The 20,575-nt window shown below is 38.2% G+C and overlaps 1 protein-coding gene across 5 annotated transcripts in view; it reads left to right on the top strand.

The window, feature by feature from the left end:
• Positions 1-20,575, top strand: part of LOC120770258 (NACHT domain- and WD repeat-containing protein 1) — a 153,167-nt gene that overhangs the window by 129,725 nt on the left and 2,867 nt on the right. For 2 of the 5 annotated variants that reach the window (XM_040097565.1, XM_040097564.1), the window contains exons 18-25: positions 949-1,131; positions 5,192-5,287; positions 5,665-6,210; positions 6,282-6,452; positions 7,838-8,204; positions 8,269-8,511; positions 8,572-8,888; positions 11,379-14,734. In XM_040097565.1, the coding sequence (XP_039953499.1) occupies positions 949-1,131; positions 5,192-5,287; positions 5,665-6,210; positions 6,282-6,452; positions 7,838-8,204; positions 8,269-8,511; positions 8,572-8,888; positions 11,379-12,689 (3,234 nt within the window). In that variant the 3' untranslated portion in view covers positions 12,690-14,734. Of the gene's footprint in view, positions 1-948; positions 1,132-5,191; positions 5,288-5,664; positions 6,211-6,281; positions 6,453-7,837; positions 8,205-8,268; positions 8,512-8,571; positions 8,889-11,378; positions 14,735-17,923; positions 18,730-20,575 lie in introns of those variants that run through there. The other 3 variants (XM_040097567.1, XM_040097566.1, XM_040097568.1) reach the window with 3 other exon arrangements.

The raw sequence follows: 20,575 nt of genomic DNA, 5'->3' as shown, positions 1-20,575 counted from the left end.
AGCTAGTTGAAGGCCTACCGAACATTGAAAATTAACTTTTTTTTTTAACGTGTCCACAGTTGCACACTTTACTTCCTCAAAAATTACAAAATGCATTCACCATTTATTAAATTATATAATAATCTCTCCTTTAGTTGAATGTTGCAACATGCGGAGAGCAAAATGTTTGTCCATCAAACATAATGGTTCACAGCACGTTGGCCTTCCGCTAGGACATCCGTCTCATGTCGTTTGCATAAAATGTCATGCACATATTGCTACTTGCATCCGTACGGCAATACAATCGAAATTTTGGGTTATGGAAGGCTTTTAAATACTTAAAATTTGATTTTTTGAGATTTGAGTGCGAATCTTAACATTGAAGTTGATGAGGTTGAAGTTTTGAATAAAAGTATTGAACACTAATTTGAGCTGCATATCATATAGTTCACACATATTTTTCTAGAGTTGATCTACTATAGTTTTAATAATAAAACATCAAAACTCCTTAACAAAAATTCTAAAAAAGAACCGAAATATAACCAAGAGACGAACATGTTTTTTGTTAGGTGATAGAAAATCAACATCTTCCCAAGTCACATATGCTTATATAAAAGTATGTGTCTAATAAAAATTTGAATATTTATAAGTTGAGTATAAGCGTGCCTGTCAAGCGCTTGCCAAGCTAGCACGTAATAAATTTTATTTGAACATTTATGACGCGCTACGAGCGGACAGCTCTAACTATATATGTCAGCTGTGTGCGCAAACTTTTAAAAGCGACTTTTGACAGATGTGCTTGCATAAAAGCAAAAAAATACACTTTTGAATTTTAATAAATGCATTTTTCGTTATAAACGTAGATTACTATTTATTATGAAAACTTGAAAAAATATTTATGGAAAATTGAATTGACTGCATATAATTTTTCATTAATACTTATGGACATTTATTTATTCTCTTTTGTAGCTGCACAAAATCACACATCATCGCGCTGCTGTGACGAGCGTGAAGGTTAGCAATGCCTGCGATGTGTTGATTTCATCAAGTCGCGATAAAACGATTTGCTTATGGTCCTTGGACGATTATACGCTGCTGAACAGCATGCAGATGTGCAGTCCGGTGCGGCGAATTGACATCTCATGTGACTCGGTAAGTGCCCCGAAACATATCATTTCTGTTGCATTTAATTAAAATTGATATTTCGCAAGCGTAATTGAAGAGAATTAAGTGCTGAAATAAGTATTCAAATGAAATGCATACACACAAACGACACGGCGTATGAGTGACCTAGATAGTTCAATACAGGTAGATGGTTCAATGCAAATGTGACATGGCGTATGCGCAACCTAACACCGTGTTATATGCATATGTATATATACGTGCCTTATTCAACTTGTTTGGTTATTTATTTTCTATTGCTGTAACCTTAACCTGCTGTGGTTATAAACGTTGATCCCTCTGGCGCGCAAACAGCGACACTTTCTCGTTTTCCCTGCGGCGTATTAGCAACTAGATGACTTCCTAGCTACGCAACACCTGTGTTTGTGATTTTTGTGAAACTTAATATTTTATGAAATTTTATGCACTTCAGCAATATTATTTGTGACTTATTGTATGAACATTATTGTATACTCACTTTGATGCCGCACCAACAGTGCTCATATTTGGCAAAAGCGTGGTTGCTAGCGTTTTATATGGCTCGATTTCTTGCAAATTTGCTACTATATGACTGACTGTAAGATTGTTAAATTTATTATAGACATATATGGTTTTAAGTTAAATGGAAGAGCGGGAATTTTTTAGATGTGTGATGATGATTTTGAATAAAAAATGTATGGTACCTGGTTTTGATTGATCAGTTTGTAAGGCAGCTTTATGTTATAGTGGTCAGATCTGAACAATTTATTCGGAGATTATAGCTTTGATTTAAAAAACAAGCCATGCTGAGTTTTGTAAAAATATATCGTCTAACAAAAAAGTTTTTCGCACAAGGATTGCATTTTTATCGATCAATTTGTACGGCAGCTATAAGCTACAGTGGTCCAATCTAAAAAAAATTTTACAGATTTTAGAGTTCTGTTGAGCAATACTTCTTGCCAAGTTTTGTGCAGATATCTAATCAAACAAAAAAGTTTTTCATACAAGAGTTTGATTTTGGTCGTTCAGTTTGTATGACAGTTATATACTATAGGTGTGCGATCTGTATTCTATTATTGAAGATTGTAACGTTACCTTTAGCAATTATTTATGCCACATTTCATGAAGATATCTTGTCAGTTAGAAGTGTTTTCCATATAAGGACTTGATTTTTATCATCCAGTTCGTATGGCAGATATACGCTACAGTGATCCGATAACAGTAATTTCTACAAATATGCTGTATCTTTGGAAGAAAAGCATGCATGCAAAATTTCAGAGCGATATCTCAAAAACTGAGAAACTAATTTGCGTTCCCTTTTAGGTGTTACAAACTTCGTTGCAAACTTCATATATGTATGTATCACAATCAGGGCAAAAAAATATCTACTTTGCACTATATATATAAAAGTGCTTGAAAAACATAATAATTTCGTCCCATTAATGACACAATTAAAGTCACAACCCTCATTCGATGTGAAATACAGACATTGATTTGTCATTTGACACCTCAACAAGCGCATAAAGCATGTTATCTCAACACCACGAAAAAAAGTAAATGCTTGAAGCACTCAACAAACCGAAATCGCTCAAACACAACAGAAAATTAGTTGAAGAATTGCATAGTTGAGTGGCTGAACGTGCAGAGCACTGTCAGTTAGAGAGCAAGCTGCTCTAAGTACACTCACGTATAAACAGCAAATAGCAGCACTTCTACTGCTGCCTTGTTGTTTTTTTTTCTGTTTTGTTGCTTTGTGATAAATCAACATGTCTGTGCAGATAACAGGCAGAGTGGACAGTTAACAAAAGGTCAGTTGGACAACGGCACTTCCGGACCAAGCTAGTTAAGTTGCGAAAATCATGCTTTAGTTTTCACTCTTTTTCGTAGCATTTGTTGCACCATGCGCCCGACGTAGACACGTTGACCGGATATGGATTTACCACCAATGTATTGTCGCATTGTTGTTGCACAAACAACTGTGTTTATGTTGGGCATGTTCACTTCTGTCTTGGCATTTCGCACAGCTTCTACTTGAGGATAAGTTTATTGGTATTTTCTGTTCCGGCAGCACATCTCTTAGCATTTCCTGCATTTTCATTTAACGCCAGCCGGCATATCTGTGGTATTCTTGCGAAAACACACACATCCCTACACTCACTGCAGTGAGTCTTCGTAAATTATCAGCTCAGCTGGCCGCAGCGTGGAGAGCTGATATTGGTTGTTAAATAAGCGTAAAGAATTTTGACGGCAAAAATGAAAATGTCATGACTCTGCCACCATTACAAGCGGAAGTAATGGCCGCAAAGAGAGTGTAAAAGACGGTTTCTTGTGTTTTTATTTACCATTATCATCGCCAAATTTTTATGTCTTACTCCAAAGCAGAAAGTTAACTGGTGGTTTTTGTGTTCTTAATGTTAAAGATACCAAACAAAAAGTTGAGATAATTTTTAATCACAAAATTTTAAATTGCATCAACTGTATAATTCTCTAGGAGGTATAGCAATTTACATTGTCTTTTACTGAAAAAAATGTCGATGCTGACTCCTAAAAACTCTCAATTGTACGACTTTTACAGTAGTGATATCTTTAACTTAACTGTAAATTAAAGAAAGTTTTATAGTAACTCGCTTTTTACGACTAAGAGCTTAATCAATCGTCTTTACTTCGATTTTCTTCAACTATAATAATATAATAGAATCCTTGTCCCTATTAGCAAAAGACTGGGATAGTCAAGGAGTAGTTAGTATACATCTCGGCCAAAAAATGGAAATTAATCGCGAACACTTTTCCGCGATTATTTTTCACAATTTTCGACGTGAAGCTAGTCAAAGACTAGTGTTTATCAATGATCACTCACCCGCTAAAATGCCGCCGAAATGTGTTTATTTGGTTGCGATTCTGAAGATATTCACAGATGGAAATTCGGTTCCAGAGATTGGTTTGAGTTAACTCGTATTACACACAAACAAACACCGAGCTTATTTTTGCATCGAACCTTATTTCAGTGGTTCTACTACTAGATAGCTGGGCCACGCGGATGCTAATTCAACGCTGGGCCAGTATCGGTACTTGTGCGGTTGCAAAAGCCTTCTGGCCTAGGATAGATCGCAAGAGATCTAAAGATCTCTTAGCCCTCAGCAAGGCTAACTTCTCATTATTAGTGGGACTCTTAACAGGCCACTGTCCTATTGGCTTACATGGGGTAAGAATGGGTATTTTACCAGATGCTGACTGTAGAAGCTGTTTGGAAGAGGATAGCGGTAGAAACAAGTCAGCACTTCCTGCTTGACTGTCACGCATTTGGGAGGGCAAGACTTAGGCACCTGGGGGCGCATACCTTTGGACATCCCACCGAACTGTCGGGTGTTGAAGTTAAGCGTCTATGTAACTATGTATTGGCTACAAAGCGCTTCGCCAATCTGTAAGTCCGAACACGGGAGTTCTTTTTTTTCAATGGCATCACAAAGGACTACATTATTAGTCTACGTGTGATCTTTGATCAGCCATCTAATCTAACCTAACCTAACGTATTTCAATGGTTCTATGGTTCCGGATATTTATACTATATTTAGGTTCTGGATAATCGAAACAACTATCTAACATGATAATCTTCATTATTTTATCTATATTTTCGACCATTGGTCGCCCAGAGCATCTTTGACATCAAAATTATCCCAATGGAATCAACACCGATCCCACTTATAGGACGAGGGATACAAATTACTGAACCATCTATTAGAAAAATTATGGATTCCTTTCCACTAGACCTTACTTTTAAATTAATTTATCGACGAAATGCATAGAAAAATTTACACTGATGTGAAGCCTTCTTTAATATTTCTTCAGCGGCTTACACTTTTTCAATATTTTTATGCCTAGTACATAGCTCACAATAAGTACCGTTATTGAAACTATAAAAGTGTTAATCTCTTCTCACCGCAGCTGCAGTCAACCCTTTTACCAATAAAATTAAACATTTTCACGCTTTTTCTTTATCATTCAACACCATTTTTCGCTTCACTGCGTCATAAAGTTACATTAACTTTTGTTGTTTTATGCTCTTCTTTTGCAGGTCTTTCTGTTGGCGCACTGTGAAGATAATGTGCTGTATTTGCGCACATTGGCCACTGGCAAGGAACTGCATGCCCTCAAAGGTCACAAGTCACAGGTGAGATGTGAGAAATGAGTTAATTGTGTAAAGAAAAATAATAAGAGAGGTTATTGGAAAGAGAAGGAGAACGCGATAAAAAGAGGAGGAAAGGAATGTTTATTTAAAGTCAGAAAGAGGAAAATATTTTAATTTTCTACTTTCACTTACACTCTTAGCCTTAGCGATTAAATGCATAATCATTAAAGATTATTTAAAAATTTAAAAGATCAGGCTATAAACTCAAAGAGGATAAGCTAATTATACGATCTCTAAAATATAAAATTTTTTCGAAAAAAGAGTTACCTTTTTCACTTCAATTCTATGCCACCAAAATTTGCAGTGAATTTTTCTTTTGACTGCTTAAATCTCACTTATGCACACTCCCTCTCACGTAGCTCCATGCCATTGCCATCGCTAAGGATAGTCAACGCGCCGTCGTTGGTGGCGAGGACACACGCGCACTCATTTACGATATGCACTCCGGTCGCCTCATACGCTCAATGCCACCCAATCCCGGTTCGATTTCAGCTCTATATATAATGGATAACGATGATTTTCTTATCACAGTCGGCGGTAATAAAATCACTTTCTATTCATTCCGTAACGAAGAACTCTACGTACACCCGTACTCGCATAATCAGCGCCGAAAACGTTCATTGAAACGTGCGCAGCAATCGCAACGTTCCCCATCGACCACGCTGCCACCGATTACATGTTTCGATATATCACGTGATTCGCAATTGGCTGCCATCGCTTCGAGTCGCAGCGTACATATTTTGAAGATCAACACACCCGAGTATCAGACGACTCTGGATGGACACGCAGCCCCCGTGACATGTTTAAATTTTGCGCCGAACGGTGAGTACTTGGCAACGGGTGCAGACGATCGTACGGTGAATGTTTGGAATTTGGCCTTGGGCGAGGTAACCAACTCTTTTAAGGTGAGTTCTCGTATTAAAGGTGTTCGTATTTGTGTGTGTTGAAGAAGAAATTTATATTTTGTGTATTATAGGGTCACAATGCGTCGGTTTGTTGCGTTGTTGTGCTCATGGACTCACGCCGTATCATCTCGACCGATCGCGATTCCATGATGTATGTGTGGTTGGCCGAAGGCGGCAACTTATTGCAAACCATACAGGGGCCATACAAGTTTTTGGCAGCCACAAATAATATGAAGTTCGCGGTAAGTATACAAATTTGTACTTAAATTGATCGGTAATTGACTTGGTAACGGGTTAGCCGAACAGTAGGACACGATCTTTCATATGCAGTTAGAGTCTGAGAACTAAGGGGAAAAGTTGACTATCAAATTGGTTGCCATGCAGCTGAAGGCAGTCGCTACTGCTTTGGAGACGATAGTAAAAAAACGACTGCAACGAAATTTTGTTACGCAACAAAAATGAGTCACGTTCACAGTGATCAAAGAGATAATATAGGGAAATCTGAAAAGATTTGTATAATTTTTTGAATTGTTCGATATAAAACTTCAATAATTTAAAACTAATAAAATAGAGTGTTGCCACTCGTTTTAAATTTTGTTAGTAAAATAATGCATTTACATAACCAAGAGCAACTACAAAAGCTGACCAAATTTTCATAGTTTTCTGGATAAGTCGGCGTCAAAATCCAATTAGAATGTTGCCAGATGTTTTCAAATTAAAAAAAAAAAAAAAATCTATTTACTAAAACCAAAACTGTAAGGAGGAGAGGTTTCCAAAGATTTAATGAAGCTATTTGAAAAATATTTGTGGAGGATTGCCATCTCTATTGTACGCTGTAAAAATAGTAAAATCAAAGATATTTCTATAAGGATCTGAAGCTATCGGGGTTTTAGAAAGCGTAAATTTTAAAATGTTGTTGGAGAGTGCTGCCACCTGGCCGAAAAAAATTATTCGAACAAACTGTCAAGGAAATTTCATAAATTCCATATCAATTGCTATTGAGGTTTTAGAAAGCATAAATTTAAAAATATTCTTGGAAAGTGTTGCCACCTGGTTACAAACTGTTAAATAATTTCATAAAATCCATACGTATTATCAGTTGTTATTGAGGTTTCAGAAAACGTAAATTTTAAAATAGTGTTGGACAGTGTTGCCATCTGGTCGAAAAAAAATTAATTCGAACAAACTATCAAATAAATTTCATAAATTCCATATCAATTGCTGTTGAGGTTTTAGAAATCGTAAATTTAAAATTATTCTTGGAAAGTGTTGCCACCTGGTTAGAAACTGTTAACACAAGTTTCATAAATTCCATACGTATTATTAAATTTAAAGTTTTTCGGAAACCTGTAACCACAAAATTTTTTTTTTAAAACCGGCATCAATAGTAAAAGAAACCTCACACGACAATAATTAAAAAAAATTCAACCAACCGGAAGAAAAGCATTTCTTTGTCGAAATATCTAAAAGAAGCCTAACTAAAAACTAAAATATTTTCTTTCCACTTGAAGAACGATATAAGACTTACATATTTACGGATTTATAGAGCGAATCTCGTATATTAGTCACACAATTTATATTCAAACATCCTTACGAAAACTAATTACATTCTAACAACTCCCCAAAGGTCTCTACAAATGGTGACAACACATTGAAGATCTGGTCACTGACGCGTGAAGATGAAAAGTACACCGTTTCACATTCGGACGAGATCACTTGCTTCACAATCACCGCCGACAGTTTGTACATAATAACCGGTTCGCGTGATATGTCCTTAAAGGTATGGCAAGCCACTGGCGGCAAGCTGGCACAAGTGCTCGTCGGCCATACCGATGCAGTGAACTGTGTAGCAGTGTCAGTGACCAACAAGACACAAGTCATATCCGGTTCAAAGGATACCAATCTCATCATTTGGGATCTGCATACCGGCGAGGAGCTGCACACGCTGGCCGGCCATTTAGCGCCAGTGCTGGGCGTCAAAGTGTCGGCAGATGGTATGTATGAGTGTTTGTGAAGTGAAGCGTACAGACTTAACTTTTCTTCCCAAATTTACGCTAGGTTCAACGGCCATTTCGGGCAGTGACGATAAGACACTCATCGTTTGGGAGACCAAACGTGGCTTGGCGCTCACTTCGCTACAAATGCATGTGCCCTTCCAACGTTTCGACATCAGCCTGGAGTGTTCGCGCATTTTAGTGCAATTGATGGAGAGTTTCAATTTACCGGTTATTTGTCTACACAACACACCGGCACAATACGTTAAATTGCCCACCTACTCGGCGCCGGCAATGGATGCGGAAGGTTTGCTGCGGTTGCAATAAAATAACTGAATATTTTATAAAATTTAAATTAAATTCGCAGACTTACGCCCACAAGGACCCAAGCGTCAAATGAAGCGTTTACTCAAGAAGGAGGTATCGCTGGACACCTACACGTGGCAGAAGAAATACGGCCATCTGACGTCATCGGTTATGATGGCACAAGTAGATGAGCGCCTGAAGCGGCGCTTCTCTGTCTCCGCGAGCATGGAGGAGATTTCGAAAATAGCCGAAATGAAAACAATCACTTCGCAGACCAATCTGGGTCCGGAGCAAGCCGCTTTGGCACAATCGCAGCACTTCGATCAGCTGGAGGCATTATGGAACAAACGCTCGCCACCGCGCAGGAGACACAATGCGGTAGGTCAAAAACAAACGAAACCTTCTTTCCAAATATAATGAAGTATCTGTAACTCAAAAGTATAATTTGTACTAAAACTGATTTTTGTATGATTTTTCGCCTAACAATACGACAATAACTATATATATACTTATATGTATGTATATTAATCTCTAGCTAGCCGCTATACACACGTATAAGTAGTCAAATATGCTCAGCTATTATCGGGCTTAACCTCCAAATAAATTAGATATTTGTGTATATATGTTATGTATATAATACTATTACATAATAGAAATAGAAATTGCTTGTTAGTAATAATATTCAGATGCGCATAGACTTAGTGCTTGGCTTCATTGTGTTAGTTTGTATTGCGATCACCTTAGTTTAATCATAAGAAGATTCACAAAGTAATAACTATATATAAAATCGCTTAGAGCAATAGCAACTTGGCAACTTTAGTGTTCCGTTATCGATCTCACACTCCTAATGCACAGGGTTGTATTTGCAAACAGAAAATTGCAACTTAGAAAATAATCTCAATTTCCAACTTAGAAAATAATCATAATTTCCTTTATATATAAAATTTTAGGTTAGGTTAATCTGGTAGGCCAATAAGCCACGCATAGACCAGTTTTGGTCCTTTGCGATACCAGATGTAATTCAGTTGCTAAGGAAGGAGTAGTCATCATTTAGGATGCCTGCGCTTGACGCGAATTTTAACAGAGTCTGCGGCCTCACTATCGATACCTCTGTCAGTGTATCATACCGTGGGGACTCCAGATACTTACAGAGTAGTCTTGCCAATGCGGGACAAATGCTCAAGGGATGCTCCATTATTTTACCGATGACTTGATACAGACATTTGCTGCAGTCTTCTCCCATACAGCAAACTCAATGAGAAGATTTATCATTTTCATTTCATACCTTAGAAGTAATATAGGGAACCACCTCTAGAAAAGTTGAAACCAAGCTCCAAAAACTTCGAAAGAATTGTTTTTTTTATTGTTATTGAATGTTTCAAGTCCGAAACCAATTTTCGCCGATTCCACGCAAAGTTTCAGAAGACCTTCACTACTTACAATGTCAAAAACGTATAACAAACAGAATTATACGCTAAACGGAGTCGTTTTTTTTTAAACAAACCCTAACGTTAAGAGACTCTCTTAAGAAAACATTTTGCTCAATTGTCCTATACATTAATGGCTGTTCCATTTTCTCGAGAAACAAATGTTTCAAGTTGATCCTTCCTCCTTTGGTGCAACTGAGGCTAAGATAGGTTGTAGCGTTGATCTCAATGGGTCAGCTTTTGGTCCTTTCTGTCTCCAAAAAAACTCCTAAAATTTTATTACCAGATCCTCGTAGATCGACGAAACGATTTGTGCCTACCAAAAAAAATTTAAGGCGATTAATAACAATGCTAGTCATTTCGCCGCTTCGCGAAGCTGTGTCCAGCGAGATTTTTTAATCTCAGGCTGGCAAATGCCGGGCAATAGAGGAGAAATTAAATTGATTCCACCTCGCTTTCCGCCATATAGCTTTGACAGTAAACGTTCGACAAAATATCTTACCGCACCGCTGGTGAACTTATCGGACAGTCTCCAGTCTTCTTTACTGGCATAGGCACCGTTTACGCGATTATAGCCGTGTTAACAACAGCGCGTCAGCCATTTCTTCTCTTCTCTACGTGGCGCCAATTGGAGACTCCAAGCGAACCAAGGTCCTTCTCCACCTGGTCTTTTCAACGGAGTGGAGGTCTTCTTCTTCATAAGGACCTACTCGCCTCAGTCCTTATCCCGTCCATCGCATTTCTTTGACGGCGGTAATGTCAGTCTTCACTCTAAGGAGGACATCAAGCAACTGTAAAAGAATCGTTTCTGGCCACACCCAAGTAAACGGCAAACAGAGAACTTTCCTCACTTGCGTGAACTTCTGCACACGACTCCATCTTGCAGTCTCCAGTCTGACAGTCTTCAGTAAGTGCACCTAAAATTGCGGCGAAATTTTAGAATCATTCAGAAAGAAGCACCAAGAGCTTCACAATGTAGAATAGAGGCTCTCAATGAGTTTAGGGTAACAAATGAAGGCAGTAAACTCAGAAATATTCTGAGAAAAATGTTTTCTAAGCGAATGCTTACTTCTCGATAAATAAAAAATGTCCCACATTGACTAAATAACTGGAAAAATTGTATGCTTTTGCTGGAGATTATTTCGCCAGAGTTGCCAACTACCTAAGTATTTGTTTACTGACCAAATCTATGATTACCGCTACCGAATGTATTGTCGATTATATATTTCTTTAAGTATATTATGATTTCGCAATGTAAGTAATAAGTATGTATGTATGTATGGTATGTAGTTGTAAATTGTGTCTTTGAGAAAACTTCTTAATTTTTTGCTTCTTTCCTCTTTTGTTCTATTTCCAAAAATCAAACAACAACACTAAACTAATTAAATCTAAAAAAAAAAATCACACCGAACTGTAAACAAACAAAATCGTCACTGCACAGGGTCTCTCACGGCAAACATCGCTCGTCGAGGATCGCCTTGAGTCATCCGATGACGATGAGTATCACGACGAACGAACAGGTATGTTTTCACTCTCGTGCGATCAGATACACTTGTTAGCACTTAAACCGAGCATGCTGCGAATGCGTTCACTTTCCTTGCAAGAGCACATTTGGGTCACATGTTCTATGAAGGTACCAATCGCTCATTTAGCACTTAAACAACAACAACACGGCCACCATTTCCACAATCACCAACACACACACACCTCACAGTACACCACAACCACCACCACATTCACAACAGCCGACGGCAGCAGCAATTTCGAAAATCCGAGCAACAATACTACCGACAACTGCCACAACAACGACAAAAACAGCAACAGCGTTAATGTTAACAACACTAAACACCATAAAAATCATACGCATACCTGCGCCTGCTTGCTGCTGCACCAACACAACCAACTGGCCAACGAGCAGCAACACGAACAATACCAACAACGCCGACGTTGCAACAGCAGCGCCAGCGCTTTGTCGCAACAACCCGATTTAGTACGCGATTTGCAGTGTGGCGACGTGAACTCAGCGCCCAATTCGCCCGACGACAAATCGGACGATGCAACCGATTATCTCAGTCGCGCGCGTCACATCTTCCGCTGGCGCAGTTTTCGAACGCAGCGCGCGGCCAACGCACACAAGTGTCACTCCTTGCAACCGCAAATTTATTTAAACACCACAACAACACTAAGCTCTACTCAAGTAACCAACTATCATTGCAGCCCACAGACCTGCCTACCGCCCAGAGCCACGCCCATTATCATCGTAGAGAACTATGAACATCGCAATGTGCAACAGGTGCGCTCAAACCGCGTAATTCATCCGCGTACGGGGCGCGCTGCTTGGGGTCAGACAGCCGATGAGTCGGCTACCGAACTGCGTTGCGCCAAGCAAAAACGTGGTGTGAGTAGTAAAGTTGTGCCGCAAGCGGCTGGCACAGCACAGCCCAAGCAGAGACCATTCAGTGACACAACGTCGCCAACACACGTTCGCATGTCCGAATATTTACGACGCAGCTTGCATATGTCGCGCATATTTAAGCGATCGCACTCACATGGCGGGAAGTCTTCACAACCAGCGGAGACTGCGCTAGGCAATAAAGGGAAAGCGACTGCAGTTGAAACGGACGGTGCACTAAGTAGCCGAGCGCATAAGTTGCATAATAGATTTATGTTGGAGAAGTCAAAAGAAGAAAGGCGTACTAAATCAGTGGATAAGGAGGGAGACCACAGCAACTCCTCGTGTGTGATACAGTAGTGAATGCCAATAAATAGTTAACACTAAGGCTAAGCACATGGTGTGGACTATACGTTCATCAAGTTTTTGTTGCCCCATTTTTAGCCTCATACCACCACCAGTGGTTAAGTTGCTCGTAGGTAGTTGTAAGAGTTCCCAGTTCGGTTTCCTCCAAGCGTACATTTTTGATTTGCTATGTACTTTATAACTATGTCAGTTAGAACTGCATACGAGTAATTTACCGATATTCAAAAATAATTTCTCTGTAGAAAAGTAAGTCTCCTTTTCTGGTTTATGGCATTCTTATTTGATGCATCCATATTTAACCAATTGCCATCTGAAATCATAACTAACGAAAGTCATTTTTCTAGCGATGGTAATCATTTAGCCAACGATTTAAGATATTCATTTATCATTTATAGAGGTTTCACTGTACTTTTTGCTGAAAATTGCCGGTTAGTAGCACCAAGCGGTTTTGAAGGCAATTAAAAAAACTGATCGATTAATCGATAAATCAAAAAAGTATTACAACTCGGCACTCGATATGCACAGAACATAAAATTATTGTAATATAAACTTTTAATCGATTTTCATAATATTACGAAAAAGTTTTGGTAATAAAGGGCTTTTTAGACATGTGGTATTCAAGAAGGAATAAAACGTATGTAAAACAAAAAATTCGTTTCTGCCGGGGTGGCTTCGTAGAAATCATCCCTGCCACCTGCTTGAAACCGGACCGCCTCCCAGGAGCAACAAGAGGTTCTTTCTCAAATACATCTACGACATAAGACAATACGCCGACCATACTTCGAACTCAACAAACTTCAGACATGCACTGACCGCTATTCGCGGTGGAGCCATAAACACCTTCACCAACTCCCTCTCAGTGAATGGCGTACTTGGAGTCAAACCACAGACGAAGAGCTCGAGTTTCCGCGAAAATCGAGAGTGACCCTTCGTTCTGGATACTGTAGCAGGTTAAATTCAAATTTATCCCGAATCGACTCCGACATAGCAAATATATGTGGAGCGCACAATGAGTCCCCGCATGACGCTACCATCCTCTTTGCATGCCCAGCTAACACCTCTCAAAGCGGTCCGACCCCGTAGAAACAGCACGTTTCCTGGGATGATCTCGATGATAACTTATCTGAACCTTACCATCCTAACAACGGAATAGATAACCATTACAACAACAAAAGTAGTCCAACGGTATTAAATAGTACGATCTTGGAGGCCACGCCGCAGGACCACCATGAGTGATAACGCGCAGATTGATGGTTTCGTTAGCTGTATGGCATGTAGGGCATCAGCAACATCCTTCTATTCAGCTACGAAAACGTCATTAAGAGTATAGTATAGCGAACCATATGGACTGTAATATTATGGCCGCCTTCATTCTTGAAGAAATATGGACCAATGACCAAAATTTTGTGGTGAAAACCGGCATCGATGACCATCTGGTTTTGGACCCATGCACAAAACGTTGGTTCAGAGAAAGACTGTTCATTATAATAGTGGCAAACCGAACTGAGTACAAATTACGTATCTTCGGTCAAAAGGACCCACACTGAAAAAAGTAATACCTTATTGTAAATCACACGTCCAAAAAAAACACCCGGCATTATACATTATACAAGAGCAATGATACAAAATACCCATGTGTAGATAAAAAAACAACGATTATTAGTTAAGTTATTTTTAAAAATTTCAAAATTTTAGTTAAAGCATATTTCTAGCAACAACACTTTCTTGCAGCCGCCACTACACAATTACCAAACACAAATCGAATCAGTCAATCACTTTTAGCACACCTTTACACTTAAACACTTATTGCATAACGGTACCACTTTTTGCCTGTTCCAAATACTTTGATTATGTAGTTTTGCACCATTTTATCTTGAAATCATTTCAATTTATTTTGCAATGACATTGCGCATGATCTTTTAGCACTGTTTTCCACACGTCGATTGCATTATAAATGTGCTACCACCCAAAATGAATATTTTACAACAATTTAGTTTTGTAATTATAAATATATGCAATAGCAAGTAGCCGTGACTTGACGCATGAAAAAAGCTTATATTTAGTAAATCACGAATTTTTGTAATTTAGTGTTTTTAATTTAATTATATTTTTGATGTAGAATATGCGTTTTTTTACTTTTATTTCTGGAGTCAAGTAAGTATATGCGAGAAGTAAATTTAATGAAAAGCAAAAATCCGTCAAATATTTTATATTAGTTTTCGTTTTGACCTGTACACTAAAGATGTAAATATATCATATACATATGTTCATATCCTATTTTTTTATGGTGATCACAGCTTCTTCTTCTTTATTGGCGTAGACTGGTTTTAACCGAGTTTACAACAACGCGCCAGTTATTTAATCTTTTCGATCTTTAGCGCCATTTGAAGATTCCACGTGTAGCCAGGCCCTCCTCCACCTGGTCTTTCCAACGGAGTGGAGGTTTTCCTCTTCCTCTGCTTCCCCCGGTGGGTACTGCGTCGAATACTTTCAGAGCTGGAGTGATTTCATCCATTCGGACGCATGACCTAGCCAGCGTAGCCGCTGTCTTTTAAATCGCTAGACTATGTTAATGTCGTCGTATAACACTATATGAGTTCAATCAACTGCCGTATTCCCCGTTGTCAATGCGCAAAGAACCATAAATCTTCCACAGAACTTTTCTCTCGAAATTTCGTAGCGCCGACTCATCAGATATTGTCATCGGTCATGACTACACCTATTGGTAGGACGGGAATGGTAAGTGACTTGTAGAGTTTGGTCTTTGTTCGTCGAGAGGGGACTTTACTTCTCAATTGCCTACTCAGTCCGAAGTAGCACCTGTTGGCAAAAGATATTCTGCGTTGGATTTCGAGGCTGACATTGTTGTTGCTGTTAATACTGATTCCAAGATAGACGAAATTATCGACGACTTCGAAGTTAGGAATGTCAACAGTATCGTGGCCAAGTCGCGAGTGCGACGACTGTTTGTTTGATGATTAGAGGTATTTCGTCTTGCCCTTGTTCACTACCAGTTCCATTTGCTTGTCTTCCTAATCCAATCTGGAGAAAGCAGAACTAACGGCGCGGTTGTTTCGGACAATGATTAATATCAGATCATATCATCGGCGTACGCCAGCAACTGTACACTCTTATATAAGATTGTATCTTCTCAATTCAGTTATGCAGCTCAAATTATTTTCTCCAGCAGTAGATTGAAGAAGTCGCACGAAAGGGAATCGTCTTGTCTGAAACCTCGTTTGGTATCGAACTGCCCGGAGGGTCCTTCCCGACCCTGACGGAACTTTGGGTATTGCTTAACGTCAGTTTACACAGCCGTATTAGCTTTGTGCTGTCAAAGACGGCTTTAAAATCAACGAAGAGGTGGTGTGTGTGTCGATCTTCCTTGCACGGATCTTTTTCAAAATTTGACACATGTTAAATATCTGGTCAGTTATAAGCAGGCCTAAAGCCACACTGATAAGGTCCAATCAGTTTGTTGACGATGGGCTTTAATCTTTCACACAGTACGCTTAATAGAACCTTATATCCTATGTTGAGGAGGCTTATCCCACTGTAGTTTGCGCAGATGGTAAATTCCAATCGTCGGGCATGCCTTGGTCCAACCAGCTTCTACAAAGAAGCTGATGCATTCTTCTTATCAGTTCTTCGCCACCGTATTTGAATAGATTGGACGGCAATCCATCGGCTTCTTCCGCTTTTTTATTCTTCGGACGAGTAGTTGTTATTCGAACTTAGAATTCGGGTAATTGAACATCCGCTCCATCGTCATCGATTGGATAATCGATTTCACTATCTCCTGGTGTTGTGCTTCCACTGCCATTCAGCAAGTTGTGGAAGTGTTTCCTTCATAATATCAGTATGCTCTGGACATAAGTCAACAGATCACCTCTGAGCGTTCGATAAGAGTATGCTCCGGTTTTGAAACCTTCTGTTAGTTGCCGCATCTTTTCACAAAATTTTCGAGATATTTTTCTAACTTTCGGGCTATTTGTGGATTTCTTCCCAAAACAACTGCGCCGGCATGGTGACCACGAATGAACCAATTTTTTATACCTTGCACTGATGTGAACCATATTCCAGTAATGGCGTTCTGCATAGACCGAAACAAAGGGTAGTCAGAAGGAGTAAGCACTAGGCTATAAGGCGGGTTAGGTGGGTAAAACTTTCCAGCCGCTGGATTCCAAATGGTTCTTAACACGTTTTGCAACTTGAGGCCGAGCGTTGTCATAATAAATAATTATGGTCTCTTGTTTAGTCGTGAATTCTGCACGTTTTTCGGCAATTACTCGCTTCAAGTTTCTGATTTTTCGTCGGCAGTAATATCTGTAAAATGTTGCACCTGGTTTTAGGAGCTCATAATACAGCGTGTTCTTCTGAATCTGACAAATATAGAGCATTACCTTAGTGTTATGGATATTCAGCTTTATCGTTCAATTTGCTGGTTTATCGGGAGTCACATATGTTTGTGTGCGTTTAGGGTTGCAGCAAGTGATCCCTTTTTAATCACCAGTTAAAATGCGATGTATAAACTACTTTTTTGTAGCTTTAAAACATCAGTCCTGTCCTATTATTAGCTTTAGTTATACCATTATATTATTGTCGGTTAGCACTACGCAATTTGACGATTCAAATACTACTTCGACATATGTATTTTTGTTTATGGTTATCTACTTATTTTATGCCAGCTGTTTGTTCGATTCGCCACACTCTTTGGTGAATCACAAACAGCTCAGGCACACCACAATGTCAATTGCTATGTATAATCGAATATATTTGCGATGTTTAGATCCCCGACAGAACCAAGGTGAGTATGTAAAGTTTTAGTCGAAACTTAAAAAATTTTCGAAAACATTTTTAAGCAGTTTTCGTCAAGCAAGCATCATAACATACTTTTTCACCAAATCTAAATATTTTCATAAATTTTGACTTAAATAAAAATAAATTTTAAAGAATTTTACGAATGTTTTATTCTTCCTCTAATGTAACATAATATATTTTTCGTGTTTTTATATAGTACAGACATTCTCGTTACGTACATAAGTGAATTTTTTTCGTGCTCTAAATGTTCCGTTTCACAACTTATTCGAGTAAAAGCAGTAAACCAATAATCCAATATATACAAATGTATAAATATTTTTGCATTTGGCTACCTTTGTATAAACTAACCATAACTTTGTTTTTATGTACATTTTACATTGAAATTACCTACAACTGCCCGCGCACAGTGCATTCGAAAACCAGCTCGCGTAATTCCCTGCAGCAACCCATTATCTAAGGAGCACCCAAGTCCAACAGCATAACCCAAAAGCAAGCATATTGAAACACCCGTCAACTAGACTCACATTCTCACTAGACATCTAAGCTATACCTACCTATGTATTTGTTGTAATATGCGTGTTGTAAACAATGCAATGTGCTCTCTGAAATCCTACACTGAGTGGGGCGTCAGTAGCAGCCTGCGCCTGCGTCCTTGACTTAGCTAATCGTGTACACTCGAGTCAATATGATTTTATTGCCTGCATTTTTTAGATGATTTCGATGACTATATACGGGCGACGCTTCAGTAATTTCGATTCACCCGTTTCCTAACTTCCACACATTCATAGAAGCGAAAGTAAAAACCGCAATGAAATTACCATTTTCGGAAACTTACCTCAAAAACTGCTGAAAACTTAGAGCAAAGTATGATTTTTGTAGTTTTAAGCACACAAATAATTAAAAAAAAATAATAAAAATATAAAAATAACAACAAACAAGTAATATTATGGGTAGTTAACCGTTAAACACACAGAGTGCACATAAAATGCGTTTCAATTAAAATTTTGTCAAATTAACACACACGCACACACACACAGGCAAGTGAACGGAGTGTTGCGTGAGAAGATATTGCTGTCATTACACAGAAACCATTAATTTTCTTAAGAAGCAAAAACTGTAAATTAAGAAAATGATTTTTGAGTTTTTATTTAGGGGTTGTATCCACTAGCAAGTCCCAGAAGTCAGTGTTTTTTGTGTTTTTTTTGTTTTTGAGGACGCATTTTATAATAAAAATAAATAAATATTTTGTATTTACAGATTTGAAATTTCAAAAAAAAAATTTTTAATTTTTTTATTTTAAATTTTTAAAATTTAATTTTAAATTTTTAATTTTTAATTTTTTTTTATTTTTTTATAATTTTTTTTTTGGTTAATACTTTTTAGAGTTTTGGGCGCCTATTACTGTAAATTTAAAAATTCTAAAAAATAGGCTCATATCTCCGAAACATTTTCCCGAAGTAACTTCAAATTTTCGGAGAATGCTCTCACATATCTATGCATTAAATACATATATATGAAAATAAATCTTTTGAAATCGACAAGTGGATATAACCCCTTAATCTAATAGTAATAACAATAAGAAAATGCACCAGGCACACAACAAAATCATCATCAACATTTCGCACACACAAGCAAGAGAAAAATATATTATCTTATACAACAACAACTGCAATGACAACGCAACTTTAACGGATTCACAATGCATGTAAGTAGCGAAGGAATGCCAAAAGCGACTATTATTGAACTATTTAGAATTACGCTAAAGTACACATACATATATAGAAGAAGATCTTGTTTTGTTGGTATGCATATGGACGCTTAGTAAAATTTAGCAAATACATGTATTTTCATATGAGTTTTTTATGATTTTTTGTAGCGCCATTGTAGTTAACGCTTTTATTGTTAGCTAAACAAATGTAGGCGAAGTAGTCGCATTAGCATCTATATACATATGTATGTATATGTATGTATTTATACACACTCACACAAATATAGCAAGCATTATTAGAATTATTTGAGTGATTTTTTTCCTTATAAATATTAATTTGAATTTTTCTTCGAAAGCAAGTTTAGTGAAATTGCTTAGACGAGATAGATGGCGCTGCTAGCGTGAAAAAGTTTTCAACCTTCATGAAAATCCGAGTGAGTTGATACTTACTTAAACCGTGCAGTGAGGGTCCCATAACTTTAATTGCCGAGATTTTTTAGCCAAGTCAACCTATTCACCTGTCGATGGCATAAACTCGGAAGACATGTTGAACGTTTTTATAAAAGATTAAATTAAGGATGGTTTTATTACACGAATTTAAATCTCAAAAGCTCTCAGAAATCTCAAGAACCTTATGGCAGCAACAAATTTGTTAAAGCGGCTGATATCAACTCCATCTACTTCGCGAGAATCACGGAAGATATCATAGCAGAGTTAAAAGTCTGAAACTCAGTCTTGCAAAAGATGGGCAATGGAAGAGAAATTTCCTGGCTGTTTCAACCCCACCTTCCTCCAAACAACTTTAACAACTTGCGTCCGTTTAAAATTTCAGCTTAACCGCAAGCACGCCTATTGATCAATGATCAGTAAAAACGTTTGCGATTGCGACTCGCCATCGCATATTAGTTAGTTGTTCGCCAGCGCCTGCTAAGCTTACTCAAAGTCCAGTCGCAAAAGGACAACGGAAACCCAACTTGTTTACAAGTCGATTTAATTGGGACAAGGGTGCGCTCTCTTGCTATGACCGGACTTTATTCCCCTGATGAAATCGACAGTAAAGTCATATGATCATTTTCGAGGATTCCTACTTTTTTGAAGAAAAAACACAGAAGCTTCAAATTTTATGAGGAATATTTGTTATCATTTGAAAGAACATTTATTTTCAGAAGATTATCTCTTCCAAATGTTGGCCGCGGCTACGTCTTAGTGGTCCATCCGTTGAGTCCAATTTTCGATGACACATTCTAGTATTTCGACTGGTAACTTGCGAATGACAAGCGTGCTGTTTTGCTACAAGGTCTGAGTCGAAGCGGGATTGTCCGTAAAAACTTTACTTATCTCCTCAGAAAAA

The sequence above is a fragment of the Bactrocera tryoni genome, chromosome 3, assembly GCF_016617805.1.
Source record: "Bactrocera tryoni isolate S06 chromosome 3, CSIRO_BtryS06_freeze2, whole genome shotgun sequence".
In the NCBI taxonomy this organism is placed as follows: Eukaryota; Metazoa; Arthropoda; class Insecta; order Diptera; family Tephritidae; genus Bactrocera; species Bactrocera tryoni.
Note: the sequence above shows the minus strand (reverse complement) of the source record. Positions and strands in the feature narration are given on the sequence as shown.